This window comes from Bactrocera dorsalis, chromosome 1 (assembly GCF_023373825.1).
Source record: "Bactrocera dorsalis isolate Fly_Bdor chromosome 1, ASM2337382v1, whole genome shotgun sequence".
Taxonomy (NCBI): Eukaryota; Metazoa; Arthropoda; class Insecta; order Diptera; family Tephritidae; genus Bactrocera; species Bactrocera dorsalis.
In genome coordinates, this window is record NC_064303.1 from 9,223,029 (window position 1) to 9,249,823 (window position 26,795).

The 26,795-nt window shown below is 33.5% G+C and overlaps 1 protein-coding gene across 2 annotated transcripts in view; it reads right to left on the bottom strand.

The window, feature by feature from the left end:
- The window catches only part of LOC105222292 (chaoptin), a 269,127-nt gene that overhangs the window by 209,930 nt on the left and 32,402 nt on the right, over positions 1 to 26,795 (bottom strand). For both annotated transcript variants that reach the window (XM_049446750.1, XM_049446749.1), the window contains exon 2: positions 25,757 to 26,655. In XM_049446750.1, coding sequence (XP_049302707.1) covers positions 25,757 to 25,806 — 50 coding nt within the window. In that variant the 5' untranslated portion in view covers positions 25,807 to 26,655. The remainder of the gene's footprint in view (positions 1 to 25,756; positions 26,656 to 26,795) is intronic.

Genomic DNA, 26,795 nt, shown 5'->3' on the forward strand with positions numbered 1-26,795 from the left:
AATTTTTTGCTTGACATAACTTCAAAAACCAACATAAAAAAAAGAATTAAATTTTACTATAATCGTATACATTTGATGAAAATAAGGTGAGGAATGTATGAATGTTTTTTAGAAAATGAAAAAAAAAATTTAAATTAAAAACTTTGATTCTGCTTGTGGATTATTTTTATTTGGACTTTTAAATTTGTTTACATCAAGTCGAGAATATGATATCATGCAAATGGGCGCCGCTACAGCTGATTGTCATTTGAGCCCTTTTTATGGCATTTTCCATCACTTTGGCCAGAACTTCCGGCGATAGGTCCTCACATTCTTGACGGATATTGTCTTTAAGAGCTGCAAGAGTCTGAGGCTTGTTGACATAAACCCATACTTCAAAAAGTCCCACAAAAAGAAGCCTGGAGCGGTCAAATCAGGCGATCTTACTGGCCAGTGCAAATCGCCAAGACGGGAGATTAGGCGCCTGGGAGATGCATCTTTCAGCATATCGGTTGTGGCTCGCAGTGTACCATACCATTGTTTATTTACGTGTATTTCGCATGTCTTTACTACACAAATGCAAAACAGAACTGACATTAGAGGTCAATTGCAAAATTTATAGCATCTTCTGATCATCTTCTAACTTTTGCGCTACCCTTAATGGCGGTCCTCCAAATGGTGGAAACTTCAGAGTAGCTTAAAAATCGAAATTATTACTAAAAAACTTATTCCACTCGTTGAAACCGTTTGGAGAAATTTACCTCACCCACTCTGAAAACAGGGTTTCGAATGTGGATCTAAATTTAAGTAAGATATTTTTTTCTTATTTAACTTAATCTAATACAACTTAAATTAACATACATAAATGAGTAAACTAATATTTCTAAAATTAAGATACCTTTGGGATACCTATACACAATAATTCGGCGTTAGGTCTCTAAAAAAATAAAAAAACGCATCACAACTTTAAAACTGTTCAAAACTTAACTAAAAAACACTAAAAGAATCACACAATAAGACACGAATGGAATACAAATATCATGGAATTGCACACAAAACAAATTTATGCATAATAGAAAAGTTTTATTCCACGCTTGAAGCACCAGCACGAAGCGGCAGATTAGAAGACACAGACAGCTGTTGATTTGGGAAAGAAAGAAAGAGATTAAACAATAAGAAAAAAGTAAAATTTACGCTGAATAATTTAAAGCGGAAAACGAAGAGTGCAGAATGCAATTTTTAGAGTGAAGAAAGCGATATGAAAAATAGAAACAACTGAAAATGTGAAGATGAGCTGAGGTGAAAGAGGAAGAAGAGGAAATTTGCGGTAGCGGCAGGAAGAAAAGAAAAAACAGAAGGATGAAGGAACACATAGCGAAATGTTGGAGAAGAATGTGCCACTATGCCATACTTAGATACACATGCAAACACCTACGCACACACATATTCAAGCGCTGCGACATAAAACTCATAAATATATATTAGTGCACTAACCACAAAGGGAGCATACAAGAGTAGAACAGAATCATATAAAAATGGAATAAAAATAAATAAAAATTCGGCTAATAGAATTTAAACAAGACGACGAAGGCAGCAAGCAACAATGCCTGGCAACATGGCGCAGGAAGCGACGCTTGACACGACAGTGTGCAATATGAGAACCGCAACGAAACGTTGATTGGTAAACAACAGCGGTAGAAATAAAAATAATGCTAAGAAAAAACAACAATAATAAAGAAATAAAAAAAATTGAAAAAAAATGGTTGAAAAGACACTAGAATATGTTTCACAGATGAAAAGGTATCTATACAAGTACTTTATTTTGATTTATTTATTTGTACGGGAGCTATATGCTATAGCGGTCCGATCTGAATAATATATTTTGAAATTATAGCATTGCCTTGGAAAGTAATTGAAGCCAAACTTCGTGAAGTTATTTTGTCAAATAAGAGAGTTATCCATATAAGGACTTCATTTTGACCGATAACTTTGTATGGTAGCTATATGCTATATTGGTTCGATTTCAATTATATCTTAGGGTATTGTAAGGATCTTTTGAAAAATAAGCTGTGCTAAATTTTATGAAAATATCTTATGAAATAAAAGAGTTTCCCATACAAGAGCTTGATATTTATCGGCCTGTTTGTATGGCAGCTATATGATATAGTAGTCCGATATAAAAAATTTATTCGGAGATCACAGCATTGCCTTCGAAAATAAGCGAGGCTAAATTTGGTGAAGATATCTTGAAAAATAAAAAAGTTTTCCATATAAGAATTTGATTTTGATCGATGAGGTTGTAAGGCAGCTATATACTATAGTAAGCCGATCTGAACAATTTCTTCCGATATTACATTATTTCTATGAACAATAACTCATACCAAATTTCATGAAGATATATCGTCAAATGGGGAAGTTTCCCATGCAAGCATTTGATTCAGTTTGTAAGCAATAGTGAACCGATATCGGCGATTCCGACAAATATGCAGATCCTTGGGTAGAAAAAGATGTGTTCAAAATTTTGGAGCGATATCTCAAAAATTTTCTCAGCTCATCGCATGAGAATTTATATAAATATTTCATGGGAAAAAAATAGTAAGACTTTTTAGTTTAAAATTAATTCGAAATTCTCTAGGTTCATGACAGTCATCAGATTCAGATTTCTGGTGCTGAAGGTTTCAAAATGTTGGGAAAGTTCTTCTGTGGTAATAGTTAGTCACGAGCAAGCAGTTTAAAGGGCTTCCGAAGTTTCTTTCTAGGATTACAAGCTTACAAGCAAACTAAATATACCCTGTTCAGGTGATAACAACAACAACGAAATTTACCAAAAAAATGCCCACCACATATACGTAAATATTATAGCATTTATGTGAGTTGAGCGAAAAAATCACTTACATACATATATGCAGCTGCCACACGCACACACACATATACAACCATATATATGTATATCATGAAAGCAAAGCAAAGTAGGCGAAAATCTGAAATGAAAATTTCTTGTTGAAAGAAAGAATTTTCGGCACATTCGAAAGGCGCCTTCAATTGTAACTACTGTGCAGGTGTTGTGTGTGAGTGTGTTCATAGAGAGCATAGCGCACATGTCAACAACAACACACATACACACCCGCACCTCACTGGCCGTGGCATGCGCTCATCAAAAACAGCCTACAAAGCGAAGCAGGCCATAAAGGAAAGGCAAACAGCGACGTTACGATTGGAAGGAGAAGGAGTAGTGATAAAAGCTAAAGAGAATGCCATAAAAGCATTCGTTGTTGGCAAAAGGAAAGCAAAGACAGGCAAACAAAAACAGAAAAAAGGCATTGCGAGGTCATTTGTAAGCCGTGTATGGGATAACAAAGCGCAGGTGGATAATGGAATTGTAGGTGGATTTCTTTACTGCTTTGCAGCAAGCAGTTACACGTATGCATATGTGTATGCGTGCATATGTGCTTACATAAGAAAAAAGTGTGTATATGATAGCATATCACTTCAAATGAATAACAAGTTGTTGCCGTACACTGTTATGTGTGCCGTTATCCTCATATAAGCACTTAGCTGATTTCGCTTTATCACTTATGCCAGTTGTTGTTGTGCTTCTTACTCACCTCCGTTCAATCAGATAAGTTTCTTAAAGCTAAAAGAGCTGTTTCTTGTTATCTGCTGCACCTTGACGTTCGCCATGCGTTCGGAAGCCATACGACAGGTAGCGTCTTGTCGTCAGTTTCGTAGATAGTTGTGTTTGTACGTATGTATTTTCGTATCTCTTATCTATTAGCCATGCCTTGTCTACGTTTGTGCTTTGCCGGCATGGCAGTGACATTGAAAATATGTCGTTGGCAGATTATATTTTACAGTTATCCCTAATCTTATTGCTACAAATGTGAATGGACTGGAAAAGTTGTGACTAAATTTAGAAAATATGGTGCTAATGCAATAGCAGAGTAGGGAGGAATGAAATGAAGCGGTGAAACACGTTGGGAAAAAGATATTCAAAGTAAATTTAAAAGTGAAATTTTAAAAAATATTTAATTTAAGACTCGAATTACATGAAATGAGATGAAAGATGAAGCAGTTTGAATAAATTCATTTTGGAACTGGAACTATCTGAATTGAAGAGAAGTGAAATGACTTAAAACAGTTAGGTAGTTATAAAAGTTGAATGCAACTTACGTAACCCTAAAAGTGCAAATTATTGTTTAAAGGAAAAAGTCGGCAGAATGGAATGAAATAGCTATGTGATAATAGTGGATGTGAAATATAATGGAATGGAACAAAGTAAAATGTAAATAAAAAGTTAAAGATATACTTAGAGCAGTATAAATTTACATATTAGGAGATGTAAAATTCCCTGGAACGACATGGAACGAAACAGCTGTGCGGAAATGAATGAAATGGTACCTACTAAAAAGTATAAAAATTAAAAAAATATATATATAATTTTATGGTAGGATTGAAGTTCTAGTGGAATGAAATGGAATATGGAACAAAACGTACACAATATTCAAGTTCAACATTTAATTCATATTGAAATAAAAAGAGAAATAAAATTACCTGGAACGATATGGAATGAAACAGCTGTGTACAATATAAGCTAGTAAAAAAAATAACTACTTATAAAATTAAAGGCAAGATGTATGGTATGATTTAAGAGTTTAAGAGCGGAACGAAATGGCATATGGAAGAAAATGTAAACAATATTGAAGTTCAATATTCAATTATTTACATGTTAAAAGAAAAAAAATTAACTGGAACGATATGGAATAAAACAGCTGTGTGGAATGAAATGGAATATGGAACAAAGTGTAAACTATATGCAAATTCAATATCTAAAATAAATTAGTAAAATAATATGAATACTTTCTGGAAACGAAATTGTTGACGCCAAGACTAAATAAAATTGAAACGTAAGAATTGGAATGGTACAAAGGGAAGTAGTAAATCAAACATAGTCTACGAAATTGTATTAAGAGTGTATAAGAAAAATGAAATTATAGTGGAATGAAAATGCATAAAATGAAGACAGAAGAAGTTAATAAAATAATAGTATAAAAACTGATACACCATAAATTGGAGAGGAACAAAATGAAAAGTATTTTTTTGGTTCATGAAAATGACAAGACTGACACTGAGACAAACAGAAGGCAACGAACGTTATAAAATATAATATTTAGATTAAATAAAACACAATTTCAAATTGTTAAAAAAAATAATTGAGACAAGACAAGAATGTCTAAAAATTTTGTACATTCTATAATATATGCCTTGATATTTTTACCGAGTAATGTAAGAGCTCCTAAAGAATAAAGTGGAATAAAATCAAAATAATAAAATAAATGTAACGGCTATTGCAATGGGCAGTACTTGCATAGACTATTTTGGAAAATAATTCACCGATATGGAATGAAATGGAATGGAACGAAATGACATAAGCCCGAACAAAATAAAATAAAACTGTAAATGACTTTTTGGAAGTGAATGAGATATAATGGAACGAAATGGAGTGGAACGAAACGGAATGATATGGAATGGAATGAAACAAAACAAATCTTTAAAAGTCTTATTAGAAGTGAACGACACATCACGAAACGAAATGGAGTGAAACAAAATGACATAAAACGGGAAGAAAAAAATATAGCTGTAAAAGTATTTCAAAAAGTGAAACGAAATGTAATGGAACGGGTTGATAAGTAATAGAATGAACCAAAATAAATTCTTTAAAGTCTTTTTAAAAGAGAATGGCACAACATGGAACGAAGTGGAATGGAACGGAATGTTATTGAATGGAATTATACTAATTAAAGCTGTGAAAAGTAGAGTTTATTAATTAACATTAATGTCGAAAAATGGATTATTTCATATATCACATGAAACGGGACATAATAAAATGGAATAGGTATATAGAATATGGAATAAAGGCGGAAAAGTTCTCTGAGCGCCATTCACTTGGGAGTGGCCAGAAACGATTCTTTTACATATGGCTCCAGCAGCTCACGACTTCGGGTCTTACTTCTCTTCGTGGCCAAAAAAGCGGTATCGACGCCAATAAAGAAGAAGAATACATACCTGTAAGACTACTTATATATCAAAGTGGTTGAAGTGGTTGAAGTGGTTTTCAAAAACGCAAAAACATTCCCAACATCGTTGTACATTTACCGTTATATCAATCTTACAACATTCGACTTTCTGCGCAGTGTCCATAGAACTGCAAAAGCAAAACAATAATAATAGCACTGCAACAACAACCATAGTTGCACATTGCTGTAAAGCGACAGACATAAAGTTGTGCATTCGAGGCATAATAACTGAAAATTCTTAAGCAGCCGGCATTTGCATGTCACAAGGCGTAACAAACGAAGCAGAAACGGAAATGAAATGCAACTTATGTTACAACAACAACGAGGCGAATGCAAATGAATTCAAGTTGCGATACACATGGGTGCACTTAGGGACATAACTACACTTCCACATCTACATATGTACATGCTTATTAGGGTGGGTCCAAAAAAGATTTTTTGTTTCATATAATACTCGGAAAAATTGGGTTGATAGACACCCCAAAAAAACACTCTTAAAGGGAGAGCTCTTAATATTAATAGATAGGTTCTTAATATTTGGAAGACGGGTCTCATCCCTTATAATTATAGGAAATTGAATCGATTACTTAAATATTCTTTTAAAATTTTTCCGTTAAAACCAATTTATCAAAGTGTTAGATTTAAAAAATTAATCAATTTTTTTCACCCACCCTAGTGTAAAATTGTGTATCTATGTTGCTCCGACTATTTGACTTTATGAACGGTGCGATGTTTCTATGCTTTCGGTGCAATGTAATTGTAATCCCTGCATTTTTGGTCAGCTATGCCACAAGTTTCGTTGCCTAACCTTTAACTTATCGTGAAAATTTCAAAATTTCTCGTGTGCAGCTCGTTCGAGCCGTGGAATGTGTGGCAACTTCAAAAAGGCATACCAATCACAGGGTCGGACACACAAACAAAGCTGAAATTTTAAGTCATTGTATATATATATATATGTGAATATATATATATATTTCTACACCGTTATATATATGTGAATACTATACAGAATGCCTCTGTTGCAGCAACACACAAAAGCGCACGACACGAAATCCACAAAAAAGACTATGTGTCACTTGCTATAGAAATATAAATACATACGTATGTACATAATATGTATATAGCTAGTTATATACTAGATCATACCTACTATGCAAAACGTGCATAAACGCTTGCCACATCACTCTTGTGGCACGTTGTTTGTATGTAAGTTTTGCGAATACATTTCATTGAGAAAGTAACTGCAAAGCAACAACAATAAAATGCCATCAAATTCACCAGCAGTGCAATACACACGACTGGGATTGTAATATAAACAATAACAATGGCAACAACAACAACAAAAAACAGCAACGAAAACAATGGGAATAAATTTCGAGCGCTACGTTGCGTTAGAATTGTAACACAAATGAGATGAATAAAAACTAAAATAGAAAACGAAAAATTGGAAATTCAGCAAAATGTTGGAAAAAGTGGAAAGAAAAAAGAAATCGAAGAATGTTGAATGTGGGAAAATTTTAAAATATATTGGAAGCTCGGGAATACAAAATCAGAAAAAAATTGTAGGATGAAAAAAAAAATTAACTGTAAATTAAGAAAGTTAGAGAAATTTTCTTTTTATTTTTATAATTATTCTAATTTATTTTCATGTGGCAACTACAGTATTAAACATTTTTTTTTCAAAGCATGTTTGAAAATATGTTTCTTGAAATCTTAAAATTTAAGTTAAAATTTCAAACTTTCGAATATGCTTAATAAGGTGGCAACGTCAAAATATCACTCATTAAAAAAATTGTTATCGTATTGCTTCATCTATTATTAGCTATTAACTTTTATGATATTTGCTATTTTTTAATGTATAAGTAAGTTAGAATTTATCAGGGTGGTAACTCTGTTTTAACTTCTGTCTAAATTTAATACTATGATTTATAACTTATTCAATAATTATTTTTCACTCATAAGCCATTTGTATATTGCTTTTTGAATTAAAAGTAATTTAAAATTTTATTATGGTGGCAACATTGCTTTAACTTTTGTCAATAGTTTTCCTATGATTTATGCTTTGTTTATCAATTATTATTATATTCTATCAAGATATTTCTTTTTAAATTAAAAGAAATTTAAAATTTTATTATGGTGGCAACACTGTTTTGACTTTTGCCAAAATTTAAACCTATGATTAATACTTTATTTAGTAATTATTTCTAACTCCTACGCTATTTGCATTTTTTTGTATTTAAACTAAGTAAAAATTTTCTTATGGTGGCAACTCTGCTTTAACTTTTCTTGAAAATTGTACGCTATGATTTATGCTTTATTTAGTTATTATTTTCCACTCATACACTCATTACATATATTATTTACATATTTCTTTTCAAATTTAAATAAATTAGAATTTAGTATGGTGGCAACTCTGCTTTAACTTTTTTTTAAATTTAATCCTATGATTTATGCTTTATTTAATAATTATTTTTCATTCACATGCTATTTACATATTTCGTTTTTAGTTAAAAGTAAGTTAAAATTGTATTATGGTGGCAACACTGTCTCAAGTTATGGCAAAAATCAGTGCTATACAAGTTTTATGAAGTTTTGTATCGAAGTAATTTTGCAAGTATGCCGTTTTTTTGTTTTTTTTTTTATTTATTTTAGGTGGCAACTACGAAAAAAACATTTTTTTTCTTATAATGCATGTTCAAATAAATATTTCTTGAAAACTACATATGTGTGTGGGTGCTAAATAAATTTTTATAAGTTTATCGCTTACGTATATAGATCTGGCAACCTTCTCAAATGCCCTTATATAGACAAACTACCAAAAAGCAAAAATCAAAATTGAAAAAAAAATTTCAACTGTTCAGTGTGTTTTGAAAGCTCAATAAATTTTTATATAATTTTAATTATTTTTTTTCTTCATTTATATATGTATATCTATACGAAAATTACAATATTTTAAGAAAATTAAAAAATTATATATTTCTATTTTTTATATATATTAAAGTATTTTTCATAACCATCTAAGTCACCAAATTTAACACAATCCTTATTCAATTTCTATTCCTACAAATTTCCTTTTGTCAGTCAAACACATTGCCATCGTGTTATCGCTCATAATATATTTAGTATGCGCTCCGCCCTTATGTATGATCCATCTCAATTACACATTTCACTACACCCATCCACCCACCCAGTGTCATGCTTTGACAGCAATCTTGTGTCATTTTCGATTTTTTGATTTCAAATAGCTGCTGCCTATTTTTCTGCTTCATTTCACTTCTGACACAATGGAGCATATGTGACACAGGACGTTATATACAAAAACAACAAAAACACATGAACAAGCATATGTCATTGTATTGATTTGTTCATAGTTAGTAGTGTGTGTATTGGCATATGTTTGGGCTACAAATAGGTATTTGTTGTCAATATACGGTGGCAGCTCCCTTGGGTGGCATATTTGTAAGTAGAAATCGACATCAATACATACCTACACACCATAACCAAACTATTTATATAACATAGATGATGGGATATATACAGTAATGCTTTTTGATATATGGTGAAAGGATAGAGTAGAGGATGAATAATATGCATTCATTCTATTAGCTTTCGTTTAAGAAAAATTAGTGGAAGTTAGGTTTATTACACTCTTTCAATATCAAATCAACTAAGCGAGAATATAGGACTATCTTTAAATAAATAATCAGGATGACGAGACGAGTTGAAATTTATAATGGAGCCGAGGTCAAAATTGTCGATGGGCGTGGTTCCGCCCACTTTTAGGTGAAAGCAGATATCTTGAGGCACTGAATATGTGTTTTTAGTTGACCTTGAATCGAAAATATCGGTCAAAGTGTGGGATATATAATTAAAATTAAGAGAGAATTCTTTCCTGACATTAGTACATATGTATGTGTGTTAAAAATGGTTTGAATCGGCAATATTTTTCATTAACTGGGTTTTTTGAGGCCTTAAATAAAATGTGTTAGTCTGACCTATAATACATATATTAATCTACTTAAAATTTTAGAGTTTTGACTCTGGATATATCAGTTCTATAAAGATAGTGTTTGGTAGTGCTTGCATACTTATGAACTCCTTAGAATTGTTTAAGTAACTCAACAAGTATCTGAAGTTGTACTTGCGCTGGCACAAAAGCTTTTTAAAGGTTTTCAATAAACATTTTAATCTGAATCACAGCCTCTAATAATACTTTTGAAATAGACAATTTTACTGCCCTACCCATTCACACAATCATCTCTTCACTTATTCATATTATACCACTCATGTGTTATATTCTGTTTCACACGCCTTTTATTTCCTCAATATTTATACTCCAACTGCTTCAAACATGAGCAATAAATTATTCTATATATACACAAAATATCTATGCAACGTTTGCCTAGTTGCCTGTGACCGATTGTCGCACTGCTATCATTGCCAACTTCACAATAACTCCCTACAAGTCACACAGCCACGCAAACACACAGATTTGTTATTGTTGTTACTTTGTAGAGCCTCTGCTTGTCACTGCTGTCTATTTGTTTCTACAAATTTTTTGGCTCCAGCGCTATTATTGCTCCCATAGCTATTCATTCTGCGCGACAAGCTGCCAACATATCATTGCAATACTGTTGTTGTTGTCGTTGCTGCTGTTGCCTTTATAAGTGGCAACAAATGTCATGTTAACAGTGATTGCTTCAATGTCACACAGTTGGCAAGAGACGGGGACACAGAGAGAGACAAATAGAACAAAATAATACTACTAGTGGGGAGAGAGAGAGCGCGCGGAAATAGAAATCTGGCACAAACAACAATAATAAAGTATACAAAGTTACAGTAAACTCTTCTGACACACTGCCAGGAGGTCAAATGTCAAGCAATGCCTTGCAATGACTTCTGTTGTTACACTCACTTATGTTTTCTGCTTTATTTGAGGCATCATTCACTTTGCTACTCTTTGTTTAAACTCATCCCTCCTAACTGCCTCCCACTGTGCTCGCATAACAAATAGTTTACACTTATGAACAGTAAATTAAATGTCGTTTGTCTCAAAAATAAACTGACGATTTTTCATTTTTCGCAGCTCTAGTCATTTGTTATTGTTGTTGCTGGTTGTGGTGTGAGTTATGTGGACGGAAGTCAAAGAGCCGGACTTCTTTAAATATCCAGCCTACAATTTGTTTTCGGAATTTTGACTCAGTCGGTGGCTATCTTTTGTGGCACATTAATCAGTTTTAAAATTGGTAAATGTGGTAGGCTTGGTGACTATTTTAAGGAGGTGGTAGAGAAGAATTGGGGGAAGGCAGGAATGCAGGAAAAAGTGGAATACTAAAGACAGGCATATTTAAAATAAAGAATGCTGAGTGGACCATTTCATGAGATAACTCGTTCACCATACTTTTTTTTCAATAAATTGATTGCGACATTCGCTGTGTAGCTTGTGGCATCGTCCTGTTGGAGCCACTTATTGTCCAATTGCATATCATCCAATACGGGCCTAAATGGTCAGCTATCCTTGGGCGATAGCGATTCCCATTCACACCAACGTGCTGGTCATGATCAATACGGAAGAAGTACGGCCTAATGACCCCGTTGACCCATAAACCTCACCAATGCAATGGGATGCAATGACTCATGGAGTACGTATGGTCTGCTGTATGATCAATAACTTATTGACGAATATAAGATGATTCTGTTATTCCGTTTACCACAAGCGCGGCAATAAAATCAGTCTCATTACTTAATTGTCAAACCTCGTATGTCTTGAAATATTCATATGTGTATTTTGAACTCTTGTTTGGGTATGTTTCTATGATTTCAAAAGGTATTTGAAAATTTCCTACAATACTTTGAGCCTTACAATTTAAACGAATTCGTTTTTTCTTTGAGTTATAAAATTCATAACAAAAAGCTTGTTCCTTAATCTAATCAATTTTCAACCTCAAATATATCTTAAATGGTAAGGTTTGTAAAAAAATGGTAAGAGATCACTTTGTAAAGCATTCAATTTCCTGTGAAAGCTAAGCTTCGAAATTTGAATTTTTTTTACTGATAATGCGACATTACCTATTTTTCAGAGTACCACGCGAAAAAAAATCATTTTTGTCCCAGCCTAATACAGCTACACAAAACTGTTACTACGAGCTCGAAAAAATTTCAGAATTAAACTTCAAATTCACACGTTTGTCTTGTTTCAACATAGCTCTTTAAATCTCTGCTTCAGAATTCTGCTAACATTTCTCTGACTTCCGCGTCTGAATTTAAGTTACTAGAGTAATGTGCCAGTCAAACAAGCCAAACAAACACAAATTATAGCAGTGCAAACGGCAGAAAAAATTCACTTGAAATGAAGCAGGTAGCAGGTTCAAGTAGCAAAAAAAATTAACAAAAAAAAAAAATAAAACACAAATAATAGCAACAACAAACAACAATTCTAATTATGTTTAAATTACGTCTGCGCCTGTGACGTTAAGTGCCTGAAAGTATGCTACACAACAGGCTAACTTTCTCACACATACACACGCACATGTAGTTTAATACAGCGTTGGTAATGTTAACATTTTTTCCTAGAACGGCGCTGAATGTTGAGTGGCAGCAGCAGCAGCAGCAGCTTCAGTTGTAACTTTTTCAACGCACTGTTTGTTTCTTGTTGCTTTTTGTTTTGCTCATATAGCTTTTAGGTTCTACTAGACCTCCAAGTCAGCGTTTTGTTGCTGTTGTTTCAATCGCAACAATTTTTTCTACTCTCTTGAGCACTGAACTCTGTTACTCTTTTATTTGTTGGCATTGCGCTAATTTGTTTACCTTTGGCCAGGCAAGTCAAGCGATAGGCATAGAACCATACACACCTACATAGTAAATAGAAAGAAATAAAGACATTTATACATAATATTCACGCAAAAGTATCGGAAAACCTTTATATGCAACCTTTGTATGAGAATTTCAATGCATGCTTATATTTTTTTTATATTTTCGTATTAAACAAAAATGACAAAAGAAACCAGCAGTTTGTATGGCAGCTATGGTATATGATATTAACCGATATTGACGATTCCTACAAATGAGTAGCTTCTTCGGGAGGAAAATACTAGTGCTAAACCTCAGCTTGGTGTCGCAAAAAATTTAAGATCAAGCAGGAGTATATAAAGATGAACAGAGGAATATGACAAAACCGACTCAGGTATTTTCGCTGATCACTTACAATATATACATACTTAATATCCAACGATTTCTTGTGAGTGTTAAAAACTCCGTGCCGAAATTTAATGTACCTTATTCGAGGTTTAAATTTATATATATTTAGTAAAAAATAGATAAAAAGTGGAGCGAATTCCCACCTTTTGAAAAGAGTTGTGACAAAAACGCCTTATATTCCTTCAATGTTTTTAAGCAAAAACATTTAACAACAACCTATTTTTAAGTAGTACTTAAGCCGATTTATATCAAATTATTGACGCGATTTTCGGCTGCTGATCAAATAATATTTTTTCAAAATTCATGTTTGTATTAATCATTTGAATATATGCGTACAATTTTAAACAGATTCTTCCTCAAAATTGCTAAGTATTTGGAATAGAAGATAAGTACTGCAACCAAATACGCTGTGAAATAGATTATAACTGGCTCAGTAATCAGACGTTGAGTATATATTATGCCATATGGATCCCAAAAGACCAATGGCATAACCTTTCTAGCCGACTTTTTTGTCTTTCCACGCTTGAGAACCGGTTCGGCATGTGCAGTCCACTAGAATGACTGTCGATTGAACTCCAGTGGGAAATGATGGAGTTATGTTTCTATTGTCAAACACTTCTCAAAATCAGTTATTCATTATTTTTGTTGGATTATGAACTTGCGAGGCACCCACTTTGCACAGAGCTTTCGCCTCTTTAGAGCATCATTGTCCTCGGTGCTCATTTCGCCTGTTTCCAGCTTAGCAAATATCTTTTCAACGGTGGATTTCCCTGAGCTCAAATTCAACAGCATTCTGCCTCAAAAAGCAACGTTTTATTAACACACGAAATGCTTTATGATCCATTTTTTTGTAAACTAACACAAGTTGCTTCACAAAAATGCAATATCTCATTAACTAATGGTTATAATCCAACTAATAGAAATCACGTAGATGGTAGTAGTAGTATTATCTATGTATCAGCCACAGTGAAGCGTGGACGGATCCTTTAGTTCTTTATAATTAAGAGACTCATAACTCATCGAAAAATCAAGAATTTATATTTTTTTACCCTTGTATAAAAAATTTTTTGCTGGATTACATACAAAAAGCAGTTAACGCAATTACATTTATCAATGCTATGTTTTCGGTTGGTTACAACTTATATAATATATGAGACTACACTGTATGGAAGCCCAACCGTTTAAAATTTTATTATTTGTTTGAGATAGAGCAGGCTTTGATATCAAAAATAACTGTCGATTTTCCATTTTTGAGGACTGTGAAGATTTTGTTATGTTACAGCGATTGCTTCACTGGCTCTTCATAGATTTTTTATGAACTTATGAAACACTTCCTTCATAAGTCGCTTACTCATCTTATATTGATAGTTTTTCTAATTTTGGTATAGAAAGAACGCAAACGTTTCTTTCATATTTTACTCGCCCTAAAAGCATCAAATAGATAGACGAGGAATAAATCACCACCGTAGGTTGATTGTGCTCTCTCCTAAATCACTAAGACTCACCTAGCCTCACTTAGCCTCAGTATATTGATAAAGTCTTAAATACTGGTGTGTGCAAGCGAAGCAATGTGATCACTATTTGGAAACATAGATCCCAAGGCCTTCAAGCATATAATGATAACTGAGTGTTGAACATTACTTTCTTAGCACTTATTTTTGTAGTAGTCCCGATTAAGCCAAATTTCGAAAATTATAATCAATATACAAATATTCGAACACGTCAGAAATAACTGCATCACAGCAGTCAAGAAATGAGAGTTTTTTCCAACTAGCAATAGCCAGAAAAGGTAATAAAGGATTGATAAACCAGCACAGAACAGGTAGACTCGAAAGAAGCTGATACTCCAGTTGGCTTATGAAACACTATTTTAAAAGCTTGTTGGTCGATCTTATACCGACTTCTTTGCAAAGGAGTGATTTTATTAAATTTCCTGTTTTTTTGCTTTATTGCTTTAAGCGGTGGCCCATTATGCATAAATAACACTAATTTATATTTATTTTGCGACTGTGAAGGGGTCATACCATTGCCATTTACTAAAATGACAAAAATTAGAATATGTGGTGAACAATTTTTTAAATCAAATTCGTAATCAGAAAAACCTCATATATATTTTACCTTTAGATTTGTTGAATAGTGTAATATTAGTAATAAAGGACTTTTTATTTTTCTGGCAGCAGTATTTAGTGCCAGAGTGCCAGAGTATGTATATAAATAATGCGAAAGATTCTTCAAGTTTTTAATTAAATTTTCACCAGAATTACCTATGTTCCGCATTGAGGGGCAACATACAGAATCGGAATACCAATACTAAGGACTAAGTGCAAAACTTAGACGTGAATTCTACTATCGTTTCATGAACCTAATACTTCATGGGACTTTCGTCGTGATATTTTTTATATTTGATACACGAAAAGTGGACAATTTTAAATTTTCTTGTAGCCAATTTTGAAATAGCAGACGCAAGAAGTATTTGAAAAAAGATGTTTGAAAACAAAGCGCCAACTGGACCACAAATTCGAGTGAACTCTCATTCTCTCCCTCTCTTTATATTTCAGAGTGCTTACTATGTACCAGGCGGTGGCGACTATGAGGCCGGAAACTATTGTATAGCCGAATAACCGAAAGTAGCTATACAAATGTGCCACATTCATTGTATTAAATTTGCCTACACAAATTAAGGTATATTCAGCCTAACGCCGACTATTCAATTGTCATGCCAAAAATAACTGTGCATTGTGGTGGGCAACAATGTAATCCAATTAAAGCCAAATAATTGTAGATTGGTCGAATTACGAAAATTAAAGGATAAAACAAATAAAGAGACGCATAACAATTGTTTCCAAGGGAGTTAGTGGTAATACAAATGGCAAGCGGGCTACACAAATTGCACAACATACTCACACACCGACACACTAGTGGCATATGGCATGAGTGTAGTTGTAGCACACATAAATTCTCCGGCAACTACATTAATGCATTAAAGTTTAACCGCAAAGAGAGGTGAGTTAGGTGGACCAGAGATGGAATAGAGGTGGAAATTGTTTGAAAAGGAGGCGAAAAGTGAGGGCAGATGAATACATGTAAGTGTGTGTATGTGTGTGTGAACACATGTAAGTAGACACCTATTAGTGGCACCATTGGCAACGGTGTTTTGTGGCAAAGTGCTGTCGAATTTATGGGTTAGCAAGGTTTTGCGTGCGCTTAGTGTTGTTGCTAGCAGGCATTGTTGTTGTTTTTTGTACGCCGGCAGCGCGAAAGCGTAAAATGTGCATTTACATTACGCTTGTTTTGCCACGCGCATATAAAAATGTGTGTGCATGTGTGTGTATGTCACACAAGAGTTATTGCAATAGCAAGCATAATATTACAAATAATCTGGTCTAACGGCATATCAACATATATTATCGTACATATGTATATACATTTATATATATGTACATATAAGCTTTTGAGCTTACATAGATAAACAAAGGCGCGTAAAGCAAAGCTGAACGCTTCGTTCATTCGCTTGTGGTTCAGTTGAGCGTGACTGGCGGCAACCAACACTCATGCACAATAACAACAACAAAACTGAAAATAGAAATTTTGTGGTGCCTATGAACCGCATGTGGGCTCGCTTATGCTTAATATGTGGCATTGTTGTGTGTGCTGTCCTATACAAAGGCATGCTTTAGCTCCAACAACAATTTGCTTAAAATGCCACTATTTTTCAATATTATCAACCCAAATTTATGTGCGACAGGTAGACAAAAGGTGCAGTGGCGCAATATTTAAAACACTTTAGAAGATAATGGATGTGTTAAACAGTATAATATGGCTAAAATTGGTATTTGCAAAAGGTTTTCAACATAATGTAAGCGGCTTTCTATCGAAAGGCTATTTTCAGAGTCGGTGAGGAACATTTTCTGCAAAAACGACTTGTTCGACTTGATATTTCCATACGAGCTTCTTAGATATATTTGGTAGGTAACAAGCGACGGACTGCGATTTTTAAGGCAGCCTGAAGTCTAGTTTTTTACGGAAAAAGAATTATCTTAAAAATGAAAGATTTTTCAAATCAAAATTCAAATTTTGGTTAGTCCTGCGATTATTCGAATTAGGCCTGTTTTAAGCAGTAAATTTTTTTTAACCATTTGGAATTAAGGCAATGTGGCAACTCTGTGAAAGAAATCATGCGTAGCATATTTCTTAAAAGTTTTAAGATGCACAGCAAGGAAATTTGAATAAAATTCAAATAATTTTTTAAAATTTTGAAATTAAAAAGCATCATTATTGAAAACATATGGCACTTTTTCATGACTTGTTTTAGCAATTTCAAAATTATTACAACAAATTTAGTGGTTTAAAAACCAATTACTTTGCCGATTGTAAGCCTTTCTTACATTTTTTTTAACATTTGTAATCAACACATGTGGCAACTCTAAAAATGATATTATTTAATATGAATGTAATTGTGATAGACATATTACTGTACTTACTTGCAAATTTAAACGATACTAATTTATCTGAATACATATGGACATCTGGCAACCTTTTTTGAAATGCTCAGTAGTTTTAAATAAAAAACCAATATTATTTTGCAAATTAATTATAATTGCTTTCTGACCATATCTTATTTATGCAGGTGGCAACTCTAAGAAAATAATTTAGTAAATTATAGTTTAATATGAATATTAATTAGATCTAGATATTACTGCCTTTAATTGAAAAGCGAAAAATAATTAAAAAAATTATTATACACAAATGGCAACCTCTTAAAAATTTTATGAATAATTTAACATAAAAATATGAGAGTTTATTACTACAAATGCTAGCCAAAAAGTTAACGATTGAGTAATAAAGATTTCATTAAATATCTGAAGTTAGAAAAGGCTGAAGAAACACAGAGTATTCACTTATTAACTTATGAAACACTTTCAAAGAAGAATTAGAATAAGCAAATTCTCCACCTCTGAACTTATGATAAAGCCTCCCATCTTATAGGATAACGCCATCTCTGCTACTTTTGGATAAAAACTTTCGGTTGAGATACATATTTTCATTAAGTTTTCTGTTCCTCCGCGAATGAAGCGTGGTTCCTTATATAAATATAAATAAAAAATATTATAAAGAATTTGCTATTTTATTTTCTAGTATACAATAGTAAGAAGTAAAAAAAAGAGATGACAAAATGAAAACTCAAATTCTCCGCTTTTCGAAGTTAGCCTATGATACTCGTATCAGAATATTTCCCTTTAAATTTCCCAGTTGCGTTCACTGAATACATCACTATCTATAATAGTAAGTCAGTTCTAAAAAAGTAAAACTTTAGAATCAAATCTACATCTTGATTTTGCTCGCATATTAATGGTCTAAAACAGTTTTCGGTCCAATTTAAATCACAAATGGCGACACACGCCCGCAGAATGGAGCTGACAGATCGAGAAGACTGTAGGAAATATCCAGAGCAAGGCACCAGGGAAACAATGGAGCATCTCTTGCCGCATTGGCAAGACGACGCTGTACACATCTGCGTTCCTCATGGTATGATAAAATAGGGGGAATAAGTATTAGTAGTGAGGTTACAGAGTCTGTTAAAATTCGAGTCAAGTGCTGGCATTCCATAGGATGACTATTCCAAATGGACCTAGTAACTGAACTTTATCTGGTATCGCAAACGACCAAGACAGAAGTATACATGGCTTATTGACATAACCCAACCTACATGGCAAATGCTCCAACTTTTCAAAGTTGGTTATTCGAAAAAAAGGTTCCGAATCAAGTTCTAATATGGAGACCTTTTTTTAACAAAGTAGCTTAACAAAATTGGCATTAAATATTTTCCAAAGCTTCGATAAAATCTCCTAAAAAATTTCTGATCAGCAAAACATTATATCTTTCCCAATGCTACTTAATTCCTTTAAATCCGTATTATTTGAAAATTTTTTATCTTTTTCCAATTTTTGCCACTAAAACTATTTATTTATAAATCTCCATAGATTTATCTGTCCACTTTTTGCTGATATGCCGCTCAAAGCTATCCATAATCTAATTTACCGCCCATTGTTCACAGTTTAATAGCCTTTTTTGTCCACGGCTCCCGCTGCGTTGCTGTGTCTGCGCTTTTTAACATAAAAACCATTTTGTTTGGTATTAAAATTGGCTTAATGACATTTGCACACATGTCGTGATTTTATTTATTGTATTGTGATAATTTAGTATTTTTCAGAAGGAAGAAAATTTAATATTTAAAATTTAGATAAGGCGTTTGAATATTTATTTATACAATATATTTATTTTTGTTCGAATTATTATATACTGAAAAATTGCTTGTGATTTATTTTAACAATTATTGGGCTTAAAAAAATTTATTGGTGTAACGCTTTAAGACGTCTAAGATATTCATTTTAAATTAAAATTCAAAGAATTAATATTTTTGAAAAAAATTTTGAAAGAGTACTTTTAGGCGCAAAAGAAATATTACTTTTTGTGAAGAAATATTTTTGGTATCCAAAGGAGAAATCTGTGTTTTAATTTTTTTATAAATTTCATTTAAGGAACTGTTCCAGAAATGCTTTAAAAAAACTGCGTTCTATATGCGAAGACAATAGCGAATTGGGAAGGCGCAAAAAAAATTAATAAAACTCGAACAAAAGTTGCGGTGGCCACGTGTACAACTGCCTAATTTCACTTAATTTCATTCAGTAATCCCATTGTTGTCATAACAAACAGCAACAGCAACGACAATCACAAAAGGGTGGCTTAAAACAAAATGCAAGTGATGACAAAAAGAGCAAAACGGCGAAAAGAACACAAAAAACTACAAACTTACAAACATTTGGACACTGTCAACAATCAAAATAATGAGTATAATAACAAGGAAGAAGACATTGGCCAAACGTCGCGGCCTGTACAAGGCTACAGGAAACTTTTAAAGCCAGCAGAGCGAAGGCGCTATAAATGGGCGGTTAGCGACAGCGGTGGCGAAGACGTGCCCGCAATGCCAATTTGCCTGACAACAATTAGAGGGGAGTGAGAGCCACAACCAACTAGGCAGCGCGGTGTGGAGTAGAGGCGGAGCAGTTGGCAGCAAACTAAAGTCCACTACAGTGACAGATAATTTAATTCAATTTCCGGTCTTTAAATGTCGCAACGCCAGCTTTACATTGTGAGTTCATTCACCAAGGCATAGCGCCTGTAGCCTTAGTAGGACTGCAAATGGCTAACTACAGAAAACAACGAAAGGATAAACGAGCGAAAACTTTTCTTAGACTTTGCAGATCGCATTATTATTTTCGAGGAAAACGTGATTGTGTTATTGTTGTTTCAACGAGTATGCATTCTGTTTGCTAAGCCTTACACGCACATTGTCATATACTTGTATGTGTATGTATGTATGTGCATATGTATATTTAAATGTATTTCTTAAAGTTAGAAGCGCTCGAAAAAATGCTTAAAGCAAATAAATATCAAATTTTAATTATTTCGATTAATGTTTATTTTCGGGATTTCGGGGTTTTCAAGAACCGATCTCACTTTTCTGACAGCATTTCTGAAAATTTTTCTTAGAAAACATTTAATTTCGGTATTTCAGAATCCAAATTTTTATCTCAATATTTAAATAATTGACAAATACGCAATTTGCGAATAAATATTTCGCAAAAAATTTCAATTCGAGATTTCGGGATTTTTACTTGCCAACTTCGGGATCCCGATTTTAGTCTATAATTATGCCTAACAAGTTAATTGATATATTTTTTATAATAAAAAAAACTGTTCATGATTTTGGGATAATTTACGGGATCCTGATCCTTTCCAATTTCGGGATCCCGATTTTTGGTTAAAATTCCGCACAACAATTTAAAAGACAGATTTATTTTAATAAAAAATACTAATAAAAAAGTCGGAATTTTGGTATAATTTACGACATCACGTTTTTCGTTACGAATCTGGAACACATTTTTATATTTTTATTACTTATTAAATTTTATCTTCATTTTTATTATCATTCGTTTATATTATAAAATTCAACATTTCGGGATAAGTTTGCGGGTCCCTATTTTTACAACAATCATAAATTTTTAGTACCAAGTAAAATATTTCTTGTATATTCACAATTTCGTCTATGAATTACAGTAAGCAGATACCGTTATCCCAATTTTTGATCAAAATGCAATGTTAGCAAGTTCACACTATTTTTCGGCTTCTAATATCTGTGCGAGTTTTTCATTAATTTTTTCAAATTTTTTTCGGGATTTTAAAATTTCGGGACCCCGAATTTTGAATTTTTGTTAATTTTGAGTGTATTTATTATAACGAGTATGAAAACTAGTAAGAATATTTGAAAAAAAATGTCGGGATTAAAATTTTAAAATTTCGGGATCACGTTTTTTTGTTAATTTTGTGTGTATTCAAAATAAGGTGTATGAAAATAAGTAAGAATACAGATAATTTACATTCTATGACCATTAAGGTCAGCTCGGGATTTTAATTCACTATGGACGGAACGGATTGTAAATAATACATATCGCTCATTTGCTGCAAGAGTTTTCTGTGTGTTGATTACTATGACACTATTTCAGTATTTAAATTAGAAAAATAATACATATTCCAATCCATATTCAGTTAGCTGAGTTTGGGGTTTCAATGCAGTATTATCGTCATTTCGATATTATATGTATTTACATGGCACTCAGAATGATATTATTAACTAAGCATAATCTATAGCATAAACAATTATTCAGCATATCTTCATTGTCGAATTTCGGGATTGATATTTTCGGGATCCCGATAATTATTTGTCATTTCAATATACATACATACGATAAATACGATTTTCAAAGAGACCGCTGCTCTCCAGCGTCTGTTCAAATCACTCACTAAGATATTATCTCCTAAAACTATGCATCGTCGAGAGTGTTTTTAACTTTCCGAAAACGAGAAAAATAATTAAATAACGTCCTTTTTCATTTTTTTAAGCTACCCGTCTTGCCAGAAAACCTTTTTAAAATAATTTTGAACCTTAACTTAGTATTTTTTCAAGCTTAAGATCTTTCAACACAAAGACACCGAGTAACTTTTCTAACGGTAAAAACGGAGACCATTTAAAATAACTAAGCTTTTAAGGAACTGATATAAAGAAAGAACACCTATAGTATATAGATATTAAAAACATGAAATACGTCGAACTGAAACAAAGCTCCTCTAAGCCTGCTTACTCTGTTCAGCCGAGTTTGTCGCACTTCGTAAAAACACCTCATTTTCAAACCAATGCTTCTAAGCTCGTACTAAAGTACGCAAAACTTTTGCGCTTCGAATTAATTCCACTCCACAGTAAAGTGAAAAAACATGCAAAACAGCTTAAAAAGTGACTGCGCCTGAAAGTATGTGACGTGGAAATCTGTTACGCAAACAAACTGTCTGCGAAAAAAATTGCAATGATACAACGAAAATTTTTGATTATTTTTAATATAATTTAAAGTTACAGACACAAATCAATTTACATACACACACACACATGCACAGAATGGCCGCGTGCGCCTGTGTGTATGCTAGCGCGTGACAGGCTTCGTCATGTTTTACGGTTCCACGCGCCTGCTACAGACATGCAACAGACGACTTGTTATTACTTTTTCATATGCGCCTCTACCCGACGGACACGCCTTCTAGACAAATGTTGGCATAATTTTTTATTTTCATTTGTCTCGCACTTCCCCTGCTTCGCACGGCAACGTTTATTGTTGCTGCTGCCAAAATCGATTTGGCAATATTTTGTTGTGAAAACTTTCACCGCTTAAGGGTAAAAGTTTTATTGGCATACTTTTTGGCGCATTGCCTGCTAAGTGAATTTCAATAAATCACGCACATCGATTTAGTTAAACGACCGGTCGGCGAACAAAACAAGCTTCGCAAACTATTTACCGCAACAAAATTGCTTTAGCACAAGACAGAACAACTACAAAACGGTAGAAGAGGTTGAAGACTGCGCACTGCACATAGCGCGCCCGGAATGTTGCCAACCCTGCAACGCTTATTAATGATTTGTAAATTCCACTTGTGATATATTGTGCCCGCACTCAACGCAAACAATGCATATTTTAAGGCGCACCAAAAGTGTATGAGTGTTTGTGTGTGGTACATTGCATGTTATGCCGTTATTTTCGTAGCGTTATTACCGCAACGAAAAATGTGCCGTTACTCAAACTACTTATCCGCGCATGCGACGAATGCAATTGTAACTGCGTCGTGGCTTTTACACCTAAATGTAGGTTACGAAAAACGAAATTATAACTATTTTGACATACATACGTATTTTTCTGCAACCATTGTGCTGGCGAAAAGCGTAAGTGAAAATAAAAATTCCTCTCTGGGTAAAAAATTTTAATTACCATAATTTGACTGCCTAACTACAGGCGCAGCAGAAACGGTTTTTGGTACAGTATAGCGTAGTTAGCCTTGTTTTTATTGTTTGGCTTAAGCAGCACGCTATTAAAATCGCGTAGAACTTTGAAATTATTGGCATTTATGTCAAATTGATTTGTGCTGGTATTTTTTGCATGCTTTTGGGCAAAGAGAGAATTTAAAATAATAGAATTTGCAGGCAATTTTCAAGCCTCAAGATATTTTATACCTTTTTAGAAATTTAAAATTTGTATCCCAAGGAAACATTTAAAAGCTTAATCTACGAATTTGGGAGCAAAAAAAAAATGGAGAATATATACAAAATAACTTTGGTTTAAATATCAGAACTTTCTTGACAAGGATATTGAGTACCATAACTAAGTTTAACCCATGATCACCCACAATCCTCTCTGACTCTGAATTTGATATTTTTTTTTTGTTTTCGGCTGAGGGGGTGGAAAATGTCTTCCGCATTATCAGTACTGTCGTCACAGCAATGGTTTGTCCCGCTTTTTACTACGTAGTAACATTGCTGCGAATTTCTTGATAATCCTCCAGTTTGCTTCACTCCTCAGCTGACAAAATTGACCGCGTTTATGGGGCCGACCATTTCTTCTACGGCGGTGCGTTCTCATTGCAATCGCACACATTCAAAGAGTGTATATTCAGTGCCATCTTCTGTCCCGTCGTTGTATAGGCATGACGGCTCTTCGACTTTTGCCATTCTGTGGAGGTACTTTTTAAAGTATTCGTGACCGGATAATAGCTGGGTTGTGTAAAAATCGACTTTTCTAAATTTATGGGTTCTTCAGAAGTTTAGATCTTTTACGAGTATTAATCTGACCGTACATCTACCGCGACTTGGAGCATTATCGCTTATAACTAATATTGCTTCGCCTGACACGGTTCGGTAGGTCGATGCAAATCTGAGGTGAGGTTCATTTTTCCCACTGCCATACGCCGGTTTTCGTTTTAAGCACATCTGCCCATTGATGTTCTTACACTAATTGCTGAAAAAGCATTATGTACGCCATTCAAAATAAAAGACTTAATTTTACCCTAAACACGGAAGAAATGAAAGGATTTTTGTGACCAACTTTCAGCAGAGCGCGTATAGATGAGGATCATCCAATGGTTATAAGTGCAATAAGTCGAAAAAGGTTCTAAGAAATAAAGGAAAAACTGAATTTCATTGATAACAGTACTAATTCAACTAACGGTATGTTTAAGGTAAGACCTATATTTAATATCATTCAGAGAACTTCTAGTCAACAGCAAGTTGTTCACGAAATACTTTCAGTGGATGAATCCATGATCAAATACGTTGACCGACAATCGTTAAATAATAATATAATAATAAAAATAAAAGTTTATAATAGGAATATCAGTTAGTTTTCTATTATAACTTGGAATTGGGCAGAACAAGTGCCAATGACGTATATTGTGGTGAGCCTGTAGAGATGACCAAAGAACCGCTTGCCGAACGAATAGTCAAGTCCTTGCTAGCAATATTACCGCACTGACGGAACAAAGTGTAAATTTTGCTTCTCAAGTCCTTACCAGCAAAATTCCTCTACTAACGGATCCTAGTATTTATTTTGATAATTTCTTTACGAACTACCAACTGATATGTGAACTAATACAATTGGGCTATGGAGCTACTGGTACAGTACGGATAATATTAGTTGTAGAAAAAAGAGTGTATACTTAAATCAAAAAACCAAATAAGGAAGGTAAGTTCTAGAACAGAATATGACTAACATTTTGATAAAAATAAGAATATTATAATGATACGTTAGAAGGACAATAATGTGGTGACAATGGGAACAAATTTTGATTATGTATACATATAAAGCCCTTACGAAAAGTACGAAGAATGTCTTATATTCGAAATAAAAGCGAATTTCGATATATCCAGACTATTTGTAAAGCATAACTATAATATAGGTGTACTCGATCAAATGGATCAATCTATTAGCTTAAATTTTGGGAATTTTCTGAAAACTACATTTTCGAAGTGCATTTACATATGTCGATTAACTGTAATGAGCGTTGCTACGAAATTTTACTATAAATATTTTTTTAATATTAAGAAAATTTTTAGTTACAGTTAAGGTACTCACATTAAATGATTAGCCACCAAGCACGCCTCCATAACGTTGCAAATGCGCATGTGTGATGCTTAACCGAGTTCCGAATGTCCACATTGATATTTAACTATTTTTTCCCAAACACTATTTATGCACTAGATAGAATTTTAATTATTTTCCACTTAAACAATTTGTGAACACTGCAGCCTAACATTTTCACCCAAAATGCATCTTAAATATTTTTTGCTTGATTTATTTCGTTATGACTTATGTGTTTGCCACTTTTTTCGCATGAAATGTGTCTAACTCACTTCAATTACGAGTTTTATCGAACATATTTTCCTACAACACTTATTAGCCGCTGCTCAATTGTTTGCACTCGTGTCTATTTTTCGCCGTAATTATGTCTCAATATATCGACAAGTCTACTCAATCTAAATTTATGCGCGCATTTCGTATTTTTAGCATCGGCATTTCGCCGAGTATTGGCTTTCAATTGAAATTCTTTGTTTAGTGGCACTTGTGCGTGCTTGTGGGTGGTTAAATGACGCTGCTTATGCAGCCACAGCAGTAAAAGTAGACCGATAAATTTTTATCAAAGCGAGCAGCGTAAAAATATTGCCGATTGAATTTACGGCCGCCACAAAATATAACGGCTCTGCATTTGGAATTCGTAGCAACGATAATTTGGCATTTTATTGGCTTTTTCACCTTTGATAGCTGTTCGAGTTGTTGCTGTTTGTGGCTGTCGTTTATTGCTCGTTCTTGTTGCAGTTGCTTATTGTTTTCCAGACATAATATTTATGAGTTATTTTTATGTGCGCTCGACTTTGCGATAGCCCGCAAAACATATGAGTACTAATATGCACGTGTGAGTGCACGTGCAGACCGTTAGATGGTTGTTTGAGTCATGTATCTATATTTTGGAGTTGCTGTAAAGAAAGAGAAAGAAGTGTGTTATTGATGGGATATATTATTTATTATTAAAAAATTGAGTTAGTTGGCAATCCCTACTTCTTTAATACTATTTTTCCACCTGTTTCGTAAACAGAAGGACTATTCCACTTACAGA